This window comes from Vulpes lagopus, chromosome 9 (assembly GCF_018345385.1).
Source record: "Vulpes lagopus strain Blue_001 chromosome 9, ASM1834538v1, whole genome shotgun sequence".
Taxonomy (NCBI): Eukaryota; Metazoa; Chordata; class Mammalia; order Carnivora; family Canidae; genus Vulpes; species Vulpes lagopus.
The window spans coordinates 35,098,303-35,113,219 of NC_054832.1; the positions used below are offsets into that span (position 1 = coordinate 35,098,303).

Genomic DNA, 14,917 nt, shown 5'->3' on the forward strand with positions numbered 1-14,917 from the left:
AATTATAACTAATATTTACATAGCACTTACTCTGTGCCAGGTGAGTTCTAAGAGCTTTACATAGATAAGATCTGGACAGAAATAATAGTTTAGCCAGATATTTTAAAGATGTTTTTATGTCAAAAAACTTCTTACTACAAAAAGGGGGTAATTATTTTATAGTGCTTCATTTTAAAGTTTTGAATTGTCATTTATAATTATAAACCATGGAGATGTAGAAGAAGAGGGATTTAAAAATATAGAAATACATCCTTTGGAAGTTTCTTTATGATATATTAAGGTTTTGCATAGTTTTGTATCTAGATAATATATAATATTTTGAAAAAAACAAACTGTTAATGTACAGACATTGCCTTGTTGAAATTGGTGTGAGATATAAGCACAAATCTCCTATCATTCATTTTTTGTTGAGTCCATATAAGATGTTTTTCTATGTACTTGGAGTTCTCTACAACATATTATTTAATATAAATAAAAATTTAAAACTTTATCTATCTACATAAATTATGACTCACTGTAGATACACCCCAAGGTGTGTCAAGCAGTTTTATTTCTAAATTGGTGCTTTATTTTGTACTATTACTTTGAGGAAAAAGCCTGCAATTAATTTGTTCCAAGACTTACATATATTCAGTGTCAATTTTTAGGCAATAAAGTAAACTGATTATTATTTGACAGGCATTCTTTGATATGCCAAACCAAATGGATCAACATAAAACCTACAGTGGCTCCCTACAGAGCCTAATCTTGGTGCCATTTCTATATAAGAAATTTCCTGCCCAGAATGCTCAGATATCAGCATGACAAAACAAGTCTGGATAGTACCCAAACATTTCTAGGAGAACCACAGCTCCCATTTCTAAAATAAAGTTTTGACTTCACAATGACCCAGAGAAGCTTAGATACTTTTAATTAAGGTGGAGAAAGCTTCCTTGAACATGACCTTCTATGAATTTCTTTACTTCCCTTGAATATTTGGGACCTAAAGCTTCTAAAAGATATTCTTTCCACTCTTATCAAAGTGCACAAAAGTTCAGTTCTTCCAGAACAGTATAATTGGCTACAAAGACCAAATTTATTATTTAAAAATAACTTTCCTACCTAAATGTTCACTTTGGAGTCTTAGATTTAAAAAATATGCCTTAAGATTTCCTGATTATATTGTGATGTCTTGCCACCTTTTGAGAAGTGATGGTTAGCTTTGTTTTACTGCACACTTAGATAATTTCTCTTAAATTTAAGAATGTGTCCTTAACTAAATGAAAGTTGGCCAATGTACCAAGATGGTTTGCAGGGGCATCTTTAGCTTTTCATAATTTTCAACAGTCATCATCTCCAAATCTTTCCAAACAAGAATTAATAAAGAGAAAAAAACTATTATAAAAAAAGAAATTGACTTTATTTCTCAAGTTTTACAAATTATGTACTTACTATTTACATTAATACAATTCTTGTTTTTCAGGAAAGCTAATGGAAGTAATTAAACATAGATATAAAGACATGAACGCAGGGTAGATATATAGACAGATTCCAAATTTTTTTAAATGCAAAAAAATGCATTTCCATAGAAGTATAAAATATTAAAATAAAAAATAGAGAAGGTCTTTATTTGATTCTCACAGGTGTGCTAATTATAAATCAAGCTGGAGGACTATAAATAGTGCAGAACTCCATCTGTTTACGAATCTTGACTGTGTCTGGGAAACAGGATTTTAAAATGGAATAGCTCTTACTTTTTTTGCTTTAGAGGAGAATTCAATCATTGGCATTTACATCCTCATTTAAAAGGGGTAAAAATTAAACATTTTTCTCTTTGCATCTCCCAGGAGTAAGTTTTGTCTGGGTTTTAAAATTAGAGCTGCAAATATTACTGGCAAATTACAGCATAAGATTTTGTATCTGAGTTATTCGAAACTTTTCTAGCAGTTAAGGTTAATACACTCTGCTTGAGATTTCCTCCCTATCCTTAATATCAGGATAAGTAATCTAAACACCACCCACTGGAAACACTTTATATCACTAGTTTCTTAGAGTTCTAGGACATAGCTGAACAACAATGTAACATTATATATTTATCCTGCATGTTCCTTTTCTTTGAGTTTCAGTATTTATCATATCAACACTGTTGAAAAAAATAATTATATGAGCATCTCTTAAGGCCTCTTTTTCTCACCTTCAATTCCCAGCAGCAATGTAAAGGTAAATGGACTGCCCAGTGTCTCTATCCCATCCTTCCCTCCCTTCTCTCTGCCTGTAATCCCACGCCTTGTTTTCAAGGAGGAGATCCTCAGAGGAGGATTCTGCAATGTTCCTTGCTGTATCTGGAATACAGTTGAGGATATTCAAACTATTTAAACGCTGTCCATTTGTACTTTAAAAGCCCAATGTTATATGTCATTTGAAAATGCTTTCGTTAAAATAAAATGCTTTCGTAATGTTTAATATGCTAAATTAAAGATATTAACTGATTTTCGTTTGCTTTCTTTTGTTTTTAAAGGCTACCTTGGCTCTTTGTTGAGGTTTTGAATCATCAGTTGTCATTTTGGCTTTTTATGTATACAGCTATTTATTAATTCAAAGAGTATGGGTCTAGAATCAGACCTGCATTTGCATCCGGCTTCTCTACTTCTTTTCTGCGATGTGACTCTGGCAAATGACCCACTGTTTTTCTCATTTACACAACTGTGTCTATTGACTTAACTGGTCCCCCACGTTGTTTAGGCTACCTAACTGTCCCTGACCTGAGAGTGCTGTTGAAAAGTTTGATGGTAAGTTTCCTTACAAGTGACTTTTTATTCTATTCTATTTCTATTCTAGTGTATTTTACTTAGATGCCTGAAGAATATTTCTAAAGTTACTAAGTTAACAACTTGGTATTGATGATCCTGGGCCAATCTTCCCAAGTACTTACTAGGCTGTTTAATATAGATATATTCATTTATATATATATATTATTTATATTTTAAGTTTTCCTGATTTATCATATTTTAGCATTTGTTTTGCTCCATTGTTTTAGTTTTCTCCCTCAAAGTTTCCTATTATATGTATACTGGATCTTCTTTACCTCTGTCCTATATTATTTTCTTTTGCATCTCATTTTTTATTCCTTTTGATTTTTAAAATTTTGCCGCTTCAAATTGTATTTCCCTTAAGGCATTCTCTTGTATATTTATTCATTCTTGCTTTGCTTCTAGCATAGTCTTTACTTCTAAAATATTTTAATCTTTGATTTCTGAATTCTTTCACAAACCTTTTCAAATCATTCTATGCTCAAAACAGCTCTGGAGTTTTTCTATGGGATTTATGTTGATCTTCATGACTTCTATGATTTTCTTAATTTCATTTAGCTCATTTTTTAACATTAAGCTGTAGGTGTCACCTGTTTCATGGGCAGGTACCCATTGCCGCCAGGGATGTCAGTCTGATTTTAATATCTTTTTTCATGAGACTCTGTTGGGATTCAACTGTTTTTCTTTTCTGATAGTCATTTTTAAGTAAAATGAGTGGACCAAGATCGTTCTGCCAGCTTCACAGCTCTCATGCTTTTTCTTCTTCTCTTCTGATGTGTTCACACAGTGATAAAAAAAAAAAATCAAAAAAGTCTGTATTTCCTGAGATCTGTTTACTCTGTATCCTTTCTCCTCATCCTTTTTATTTGGAACTTCTCTTTCCTTTGCACCTTTTTTTGGAGGAGTAGAAGGAGTCCAATTTAACTTGGATTCTACTCCCAGCAGCTTTTCCTCAGAGCAGAGTTTTGCCCTAGAAGGGAACTTGAATTTATAACTTTCCAGAGTTTTCAGAGCCCCAACACTTCAACGTTCCATCCCTTTGCATCTATCAACAATAGCAAATTGGAGTCTACAGAATCTGAATCCTTCCACCCTTGTTTCACATGCTAATCTCAGATGGCACACTTCACTCCCTAGTGAGTGCCTTGGGGTAATTTTATAGGTTTCCTGTTCTCTGGTTATCACGTAGCCACATTGCTTTCCCTTATGATGCTGGTATCATAACAGGTCTCAAAACTATTGCTGTTTACTCCCACTTATATTTGGGATTTGTCAGGATCTCATGTCACATAATTATAGGATTTTAAGCTTTGCTATTCTAATTGCTCTATCTTCTTATGGTGGGATTCAGAGAGATTAAAAAACAGCATCTCCTCTTGAATGCATGTTTACTAATGAACTTATTTCATAGGTGCCATTTCCATTTCCAAAAGCTCTAGATGAGACACCATTTAATTCATAAAATATACTGACATGCTCTGGGACAGGCTGATACCCAGTAAAAAGTATTAATCTATTATTTTACTTATCTAAGTGAATTAGACTCATAGCACAGTGCAATGTCAATCAGCCATTAAATTAGTGGTAAAATGATTGACTAAAAAAAAAAAAAAAATAGTCGACTGATGACTCCCTAGATATCTAATATGAATTGAAAATGAAAGGTTACAACTCCCAGTGTGCTTGATAAGGTGATTAATTTGACACCACTAGACAAGAGAAGTGACAAAGAGGAAATGTCATTACAAGTAATATCTAATAACAAAGATACCTTTATGATCTTTACTCACTTTGTCACAGAAGACCTTGATCTGGCAGTAAGCTCTATGAATGGGCTTATTGCTACGATTATTATAACTGTATGTATCAATCTGAATCATCAAAGGAAGTCCTTTCACCCCTTTCTGGGAGGAGAAATCTGTACTCAGGCAATTCACAGTGATGAAAATCTGAGGGTGGGAGAAAGAAAGGAAAAAGTTCAGAAGTCACCATAAAAAGGATCCATTATAAAAATGCATAAGCCTTAGACTTAGAAGCAAAATACTAAATAATCTCATAAGGACAGCTGAAGAATATTTGGATACTCTGAAATAAGAACATGCTGAGCACATAAAACATGATATATTACAGAATTTATAATTTAATATATAAAAATTGTTGCTTTCACATTAAATCTTGAAATAGACATACTTTCCTTCAAGTGTGTCACAAAATCTTACTTCTTTTTCAAACATGAATAAACCAGATGTGTAAAGCATTATCTCTGCAACATATTAAAGCTATAACTTCTAATTATATCACTTTTTCAAATCTCTGACCTGTGGGGTCAAAACAAAAACAAAACTCAATAGCATCTTCCCTTGCACACTACTGCACTGAAACAGTGATTTGTTTATATACCCGTTTTTCCTACCTGACTCTTAACTTTGAGATTCGAGACCACTTCTTAGATTTTTGTATTAGTGGTACCTAATTTACATATCAGTAAAGGACCACATCCATAGGAAGGCTAAGATGAAAGGTCTTTATGACATACTACTTACGACTACCTTGTGAAACATGCCACAGACTCTCACTTTTCCAGCCACCATCTGAAAACAAGTGGCTAGAAATGATCTAATGATGGATACATTCATTTCATTCAATCATTCTTTTTATTCATTTGATTCTTCATTCATCCTGTAAACATCAACATAAGCCCACGGTGGGTCAAACACAACAGTATATACCCTAGGGACAGAGATGAAGGCCAGACCCCAGTTTCATGTAGTGGATAGTTCAAAAGGAAGATGAATAATCCAGTAAGAACCACCACAGGGTGGTCAAGGCTCTCTAATGAGAGCTGTGTACAGAGGCTATGAAAACATAGAACACAGCACCAAACCTGGAAGACATGTGTGAAACAGAACCCTTGTAGACACTGGGATGAGATGATGGACTCCACAAATGCTTGTGAATTATTTAGGAATAGTAGAGAAAAAGAATGGCTAAAAATGAAAATGTCAAGTGACTCAGGGGAGCTGAGTGATAAAGACCACTGAGAAAGAGTACACCATGCCTGTTTCTCCTCCTGAGCTTGCAGGGCAAAAATAGACAATGCCGTCTGCGGCTCCTGGAGGTGCCTTAACTACAGAGAACACTTCATGTATGACACAAATATTTTTAAATACCTACTATGTTCCTGAGATTGCGCTAGGTACTAGCACGGATGCACTAGTTATGGTCCTATAATCACAGAAATCAGAGGCTAGGTGGGGAGAGAGAGGCAATATGATGGTGCCCTAAAGATTCTAATAACTTCATCAAATGCTCATCTATTTTTAGGTCAAACAAATAAAAGCAACTTTCCTGGGAACACTTGACTTCTTTTATTGTTATTGTTATTACTGACAGCGGGGTTATCTTGGCCAGAATGTATAAAACACAGCTTTATGCCCCCAAATCAGTGATCACTCTGGGGAGCTATGCACTTGCCCCTATTTTTGACCACATATTTCATAAAGAAATCTTCCTGTAATAACTGTCATCCACAGGGGTCCTCGATGCAGACTGGTTTTTTGTTCTCCCTCATAACATCTGCCTAGTGCTACAGAAGCAGGAAGAGAACAGTGTGTTCAGAGGCCCATTTCCTAAGGTATTAGGATTCACACTCAGGTCAGGTCAGTGTTCCCTTAACCACAGATGGGATGCCCCACTTCCAGGTAGCTGCCGCCGGTCTCTCGGGGCCTACAGGACACCTTCCCCCATGTTCCGCTATGAAGCTGTCCCACTCTGCCTGCCTTTGAGTCTCTGCCAAATGGAATCACCCATATATCAGGCATAGTGGACCACACTCCGACAGGCAGGATGCAATATTAACGGTGACCTTTGTCAGCTCCAATCACAAGTAAGAGAGCTGGGCTGATGGAACATATATATTTAGAAGGGCCACTTGAGTAGGACAGATCCAACTGGCCATATGCTACAAGAAATAGGCTAACACCTCATTGGAGGAGTGGGAACAGCCAGCCACCTGTAGCTAGAGTCTTTGAATGCCAAAAGAGCAACAACACAACTTGATTCTACCTAGACATGCTTACATTAGTTTCCTTTAATAGAAACAGATTCTTAGTGGAAGGTCCAATGGGCTCTCTTTGACTTGTGGCATCCTGGTTCTACAGAGTAAACAACATGAGAATCCACCTTCTATGCTGGGGGAGTTGGCAGCACCCAGAATTATCCTAACAGGCAGGGATTTTATAGTAGAGTTGGTGCTGCTCTCCCCTCGCCTGGCTGCCTGAACCAATAGCAAAGCACAGTTTCAGTGCCTGATGGTATCAGAGTCTTGCTGTGCTGCACTCAAAGCCTACGTGGTTGAACTTTAACTGCAGTTAGGAGGTAGAGGGGTTGGGAAGGTATGGAAGGGCACTAACTAAAACCTTGGCTTGAGAACTGATAAGCATTTATTTGTTTCATCTTGCAAACCCAACCATGTCCCAGGTTCCATGCACAGCAGGCAAATGTGAAACCCAATTTCTTGGAAGTTTATCTACAAAGCACTGTTTGCAAATGTGTATTACAGAAACTTAGGGAAATGGTATGCTTTCCCCCACTAAATGTTCATCCAAATATCAAGCACAGAAAATTCTTAACTCCAGTAGGAGCCCTGATTATGTAAAGAGCATATATAAATGCCATGAAAATTGGGTCTGTCACCCAATAATTATGAATGTTACATATGTTCATATAACGTTTTCAAAGTCTCAGTCTTTAATTTTCTTATAATTTTGACAGTACATAATTTATTCTTTAGAAAAATATTAATTAAACCAGGTATATCTAGGCAGATAATAGATAGTATTTAAATTTTGTCATGGGTTCAAAAATCGATTCAGATACACTGTAATTTATTTGAGAAAGAGAGAGAACACGAGCAGAGGGAATGGCAGGAGAGGGAGAAGCAGACTCCTTGCTGAGCAGGGAGCCCAATGCAGGGCTCAATCATGAGCTGAAAGACTCCTTGCTCTGAGATCATGACCTGAGCCAAAGGCAGATGCTTAACTCACTGAGCCACTCAGGCACCCCACAACTGACATTTCTTAATAAAATATTTTTACATATGAATTGCAATTTCCATTTTATAGTTCCAACATTAAGACAAGTGACCTTCTCCAGATTATAGTAACCCTCAGTTGTGCACTGTGCATGTAGTGAGATTTATTAAAATAAATACAGATCAATGGGCTTTAGAATTACTACATTAACTTAATTATTAATTCCTAAGATTTTTTTTCAAGAGCTTGTCTTTAAAATAAACATGTCTGTCTTCAATTTACAAAACAATTTGGGATTTAAAAAATCACAATGTCTCTGACTTGATGCAAAACATTTATTTTTTTCCTCTTTAAAACAACTGTAGGGGATCCCTGGGTGGCTCAGCGGTTTAGCGCCTGCCTTCGGACCAGGGCATGATCCTGGAGTCCGGAGATTGAGTCCCACATCGGGCTCCCTGCATGGAGCCTACTTCTCCCTCTGCCGGTGTCTCTCTCTCTCTCTCTCTCTCTCTCTGTGTGTGTCTCTCATGAATAAATAAATAAAATCTTAAAAAAAATAAAACAACTGTATTTTGCATCTTTAAGAATCTTCTACATAAAGACAGAGAAAGCTACTTATTTCCTTATATTGAGACTCCGAAGAGCTCTTTTCCAAGAAATTGCACATGCATTAGCCTCCAAATTACAGCAACATAGCATACACTAAGATATCAGCATTTTCGATCTAAGACACAAATAATATATAAATACATAAGTGTTCTCTTGCCAATTTCCCCACTCTGTTTTCCTCTTGGTTCTTGAAATTATTAAAGACCATATGGATGGTTTTCTTAAACATCAGCAGTTTTCTTCTATTTTATATGATGGCATTTGGGTGCAGATGCAATGCCAAATTGAGACAGAAAGGCTAAAAGTAGATGATATGAACATGTGATATCTCAGCCTTGGGCATTCATTCATTGCCTTCGTGCATTCATTTATCAAATATTTATCAAGTATCTTCTGTCTATGCCTGGCATTATGCCACATAGTGGGACACAAGAATCTGTGTCTTAGGGTAGACTCCCTACCCTAAGAGAGGTTGCTATTTTGTGGAGGATCTAAGAAAGTCTTAGATTTACTGACACTTCCATTTATATAGCACTTTTAGGGGATGATTTAAAACCTGAAAATATATGTCTTTATCTTCTCCTACAGATACTCTGGGTATGCTTGTATATATATATACATACATACATACACAGTGTATCATAGTTTTCCATATTCTTTAGACCTCAACTTTTTCCATTTCAAGAACATACCAAGCCTGTTCCCAGGTGACAGCCTCCACTATTTGTCATGCCCTCTATCTCCAATGCTGTCCTCACAGACTACCCCATACACTGTCAGCTCCTTGTTCTCATTCAGATTCCAGTCCAATGTCAACTTTTCAGAAATACTGGCTTTGACCAGCCCATCTAGAGTTGTCTTCCTCCTCCTCTTCCCATTTCAGCCCATGACCAGAAGCAAACTCTATTACCTTGCTCTTTTCTATTTTCTTCATAGTACTTAATATTGTTTGGATTTATCTTGTCGTTTATGTTTAATGCTTAATCTCCTGTCTGCTCCGTGAGGCTGCAAGCTCATAAGAGGAGGCCCTTGTCTGCCTCAAGGTCACTCTATTCCTAGTGCCAGTCCCATGACAGACACTCAACAAATATTTATCCAATGAATTAAGAGAAAATTACCTTCCTAAATACACATTTCCCCTTTATCCATGCTCTTTCCTTCATAAGCCAAATCTTCTAGGAGCTGGGATTGCTTCAAGTAGCTGAAGTCATCGAAATAATACAGCAGTAAGCTGCTCAGGCCAGTTTTATCCTTGAAATTTGTTGTCTGTATACCAACACATGTAAATTGAGCACCAACTATATATTCAATATAAATATATATGTGTATGTATGTACATGTATATATGCCATGGAGGATGCTATTTATAGATGCTATGGGAAAAACAGAAGTATACAGTACATGCCTATCCTCAAAGGAAAGGAGGAATATAACAGTTTTTGCTACTGTGGAATGAATACCATTAGATACCAAACTGACAATCCCAGACTATACATGCAGTTAAGACTTCATGAAAAGGAGAGAAATCAGCAAGGTAGCCAGGGAAGATCTGATGTAGGAGTCTTGAGCTTAAAGACAGATGGAGGGATCCCTGGGTGGCGCAGCGGTTTGGCGCCTGCCTTTGGCCCAGGGCGCGATCCTGGAGACCCGGGATCGAATCCCACATCGGGCTCCCGGTGCATGGAGCCTGCTTCTCCCTCTGCCTGTGTCTCTCTGCCTCTCTCTCTCTCTCTGTGACTATCATAAATAAATAAAAAAATTAAAAAAAAAAATAAAGACAGATGGATGCGACTCTGAAAAGAGTGAAGAGGTCAGTCTAATGAGAGAGGAGGGTTTGTGTTGGGGAGGTTGAGGAGCCTGAAGGGAACTGGTGAGGAAGAGGCCAACCAAGATGTTTATGTCTCTGTGATCAAGTAATGAACACCTGATGAGGTCAAGTGTGTATTATCAGGGCCAGGACAGATAGAACTCTGGCCATAGTATCCAAAGTCCATGTTACAAAGAGGAAAAGGGGAATGATGGCTGAGCAGAAGTTCAGAAGTAATTAGTGTTTGCACCCCTTTGAAAGGCCAGACTAATGGAGACAGAGGCAGGAAGCTAAATTGCTGGGGTGAGACAGGAGTTGGAGATGGAGAGAAGGCATCTCAGCTGAGAAGTCTGGCGGCAAGCAGCAGGGCCAAACGCAAGTGTTCTTCCAAGATGGAGGAGGTGTTCACACAATAAGAGAGGATGAATATAAGAGGCTGCAGAAAGGTGGAGTGTGGGACCTAAGAGCCTCGGAAGCAAAGATTAAATAGGATTGACTCAAAAGTGAAGTATTATAAGAAAAAAGTCAGAGCTTTCTCTGAAATCAGAAGCCAAGTGAGAGGAAAGCACAGCAGAAAGAAAGAAAGAAAGAAAGAAAGAAAGAAAGAAAGAAAGAAAGAAAAAGAAAGAAAGAAAAAGTACAGGAAACTCAAAATTATGTACCCAGTGTAGATCACAGCATTGTGGCCTTGGACTAATTATTTCACCTTTCTGAGCCTCACTGGCCTCATTTTTAAATAGGTACAACAATCCCTACCTTGGTAAGTGTGACACTTTAAAATGAGAGGGCGTTTTAAATTGTAAAGTGCTATGAAAATCGAAGGGAGTTTTTCCTCCTCACTATGGTGCCTATCTTTGCAGATACCTGGTCTCCCAGGTGCTCCTAATCTCTGACCCCAAGCCTTTCCTCACCCCCAGGACACAGCCCATAGGCCATCCATTTTGCTCTCCAAACTGCCCCTGCAAGGCTGCTCTCGGATCCCAGTTCGAGTCTTCCTTCCTCTCTGGATTCTCTCTCAAGGCATTTTGTGATGCTATCTCCAAATGGTTTAAAGGCAGATTCGTTAGGACACTTGTTAATCTGAGCAAAAAAGGTATTTAATGGAGATGAACTGATTTTAAAAGCAGAAAAACCTATCTCTGCACACCACTTTTAGAGGGATGGAGTCACAGGTTTTGACGGAGAAAGCAAGAGAGAAATCTCTCATGCAGAACCTTTATGGCTCTTCTGACTGCTGGTTTCTGCCATCGTGCTGTGTCACCTGAACACAGCTTGTGAAACAGCACCTCAGGATAAGGAAGAATGTGGGCCTTGCATAACAGTGGGTTGGGCTGTCTCACAAATAATGAGCTCCCGGTCAGAGGAAGAATGTCCGCAAGACTGAAAGATTTACTTACTCAATTTGCCGATCATTTATTACTATTGTGATCCTTTTCGGTTCATGCTTAATACTTAAAACTTGTACTGAGTCTGTAATACCATGGCACGAAATTCAAAAGGCACCCAGGTGCCTTTTAAAGAGTTAACCACACCCACCCTGCATAGCTCCCCAAACAACCAACAGTTTCAGTTTCCCGTGTATCCTTCTAAAAATATGCTACGCAATACATATTATTTTTATACAAATGGCACCACAGTAAACATACTGTGCACCTTGCTTTACTAAATACATTTTGAAAGATATCTTTTCTTTTTTCTTTTTTATTTATTTTTTTTTCTTTTCTTTTTTAAAGAGCCATGAAATACGGAGTGATAATTTCTTTAACATTGGGTTGTTTCTAGTCTTTTCATCTTACAATGACACAATGCATGTCTTTCAACACAGATTGTGTACACGTGTGCATATAAATGATTGGCGGTATAGAGGCGTCACTGACTTTTTTAGCCTGACTTTTGTTCCTCACTATTTTACTGAAATCGCTTTCTTCAAGGCCAGCCTTCTCTATAGCAAATTTATAAGCAGGGATTCTCGAATGTAGTATGTATCCAGGAGTTCTTGTTAACATACAGATTATAGGGCCAGATCCCCGAGTTTCCAATTCAGTAGGTCTGAGGTGAAAGATCCAAGTATTTGCATTTCTAACTCTTTCCCCAGTTGAGATGGATGATGCACGTGAGGGACCATGCTTTGGGAAACCACTGCCTACAGCACTGACTTCACTGCTCAGTTCTTCCTTCTCTCTCCACCTCCCCTGCCTCTCCCTTCTCCTGTACTCTTCCTCCTGACCATCCCTTCCTTGTCTGGTTCCTCCTCCAACATCCCTAATTGGGATGAATCTAAAGTCCCATCCTTGACCCCCATTTGCCCACTGTCCAATTCTTTCTGCGGCAATCTCCTCCTCTTTCATGATTTCTATTCTCCCCTTTTTACAAACAATTCTGAACTTCTCTCCTGCTCCATAATTCCCTGCTCTACTCTGCATCTTTGAGCACCCTGTTCTGCCACCTGGCATGCTCTTCTTTCCAACTTCCACATGCTTAAAATTACAACTGACCCTTAAGACACTGCTCATAAGCCAAATCCTTCCCCACGTCTTCCCTGGAATCTTTAAGTGCTGGAGTATTTCCAAGGGAAGTATAAATGTGTGTGTGTGTGTGTGTGTGTGTGTGTGTGTGTGTGTGTAAGCGAGAAAAGATAAAGGAAATCTGGCAAAACATTGAGTCAGTCTCAGTGAAGGGTATGCGGCATCAATTGTATTATTTTTTCAACTTTTCATTTGTAATTTCTTCAAGTAAAAAGTTGGGACATTTTAAAATAAAAAACAGAGTTCTCTCCCTTTCCAGAACTTTCCCGGCACCTTAACTCTATTTTTATTAATATTTTTATTTATTAACTTTATTTTTATTAGTCCTCATAACTCTTCCTCTCGAATTACATTAGTTACAGCTATGTCTTACTTCTTAATCTGGCCAAAATGTTCTCTGAGAGCAGACACTTTTGCCTGGCTTATCTGTCCATGAATTTCCACCACCTGGCCTAGCACACAATATGCAGCAGGCAAGTTGCTTCAAAGGAGTGACTGTCCCTTTGTCGGGGATGGTATAGAATATATTACTGCTAGATCCTCCCCATACAAAAAGGCAGTATTCAAAGAGCACATGATTTAGACAGTCCAAAGGAGGAGTTCCATCTCTGCTGTGTGTTAGCTGTGCTAACTAACCTCTCTGGGCTTCAAATTCTTCATTATTTAAATGCAAAGAAATGCTATCCACTTGAAATATGAATAGTGCATAATATATATAAAATACCTGGCAGGCTGCCTAGTATACAGTAATCACTGAGCAACATTAACTGTGGTACATGTGCATGTGTGCACGTGCACAAACACACACACACACCAGCCTGTGAAATCCAAATCTGTAACTTAATTCTGAGCACTTACAACAGTTCATGCATGGAAGTTATAGAGCCCTAAACAGAATTCAGTCCAGAAACCATGGATACACCACATCCTAACCAAAGATCAGGGGGTTGATTTCTTCAGTGAGATGCCTTCCACAGATTATTCCTTCTATATATGAATCAAGTCTAGCTTTATAGTTTTTCCTGCCATCCATTACCTTATAAAACTGGAACAAAGGCATGGCTTTGTTTAAGTTCAATACCAAAGACTCCAGCAAATGTTTACCTTTCCCTTCTAAAACTTCCTTCACCCACACCACGCCCCAGCAAATACATAAAAATGCCATTTCCCCTGCTTTGCAGTGTGTATCTTGACCTTTCAAGACCCCTTGCAGGAGCCTCCCCCAAACCTTTCTTTACTTTTGAGACCATGAAAGATGCCTTATAATATTCTCGACCCTTCCATTAGACTACTAGTTTAAAATTGTGTCCTACTTAGACAAAAAATTGGGATGTAACTTTTTCTTAATCAGTAACATCTATCAACCTGATGTCATCCTAGAGTGTCTTATAAGCAGAGAGAGAATTCCTCAGACTGCTGGCAGGAGATGGGGGACTGGGGGAATGAACTAGGCCATGAACCCACAGAGCATCAAGAGTATAGTCTTCTTTGGCTAGTCCTCTGGCTTCTTTTTTCATCCTGAAAATCAATATTTACATATCTTGTCTCCTTTCTTGGTGTCCAGCACTGGAATTTGGCAGAAAGAGAACACAGGCCATTTAGAAACATCTTCCTGAAAGGCAAGATTTGTCAAAACTACCAAGACTATAATTTTCTAAGTGCTGTACGGTGGCCCAATAAACGCTGATTAAATATTTTAGACCAAACCGAGATACTGGAAGGGAAAGAGAAGGAAAGAGGGAAGAAATACCAATTTAATGGATTTGCCATGTTTTGGTTATTTTCCACAAAAAGAGACTGAATAATTTGCAATGTACAAGACTTTTACGTAGGTTGTGATCAAAGCATTGGTGTTTCTACCAGCCTGTCTTTTAAACTACTAAAATTGAGATAATGAGGACAGAAAGGCTGTTTTCTCCATCCATTAGCCGCTGATGGAGCAAAAAGCTAGGCTTTGCTTGGTGACCACTAGTTGTACCCTGAAACGACAGCATGGGAAGAGAAAGAGTTGACCCATACAGAGAGAAAAGGAAGAACCCTGGACTTTACATGAACAGAGTAAGTCACCCTACATGATAGTTCTACAGTACGCAGGAATCTGTGACACAGGCCACACCAAATGTCCTTAAGTCCAGGGCAGCTGCAGGACCATGC

General features: G+C 38.2%; 1 protein-coding gene across 3 annotated transcripts in view; it reads right to left on the bottom strand.

Moving 5' to 3' along the window:
• The window catches only part of GRHL2 (grainyhead like transcription factor 2), a 160,829-nt gene that overhangs the window by 37,907 nt on the left and 108,005 nt on the right, over window positions 1–14,917 (bottom strand). For all 3 annotated transcript variants that reach the window (XM_041769136.1, XM_041769135.1, XM_041769137.1), the window contains exon 9: window positions 4,580–4,738. In XM_041769136.1, coding sequence (XP_041625070.1) covers window positions 4,580–4,738 — 159 coding nt within the window. The remainder of the gene's footprint in view (window positions 1–4,579; window positions 4,739–14,917) is intronic.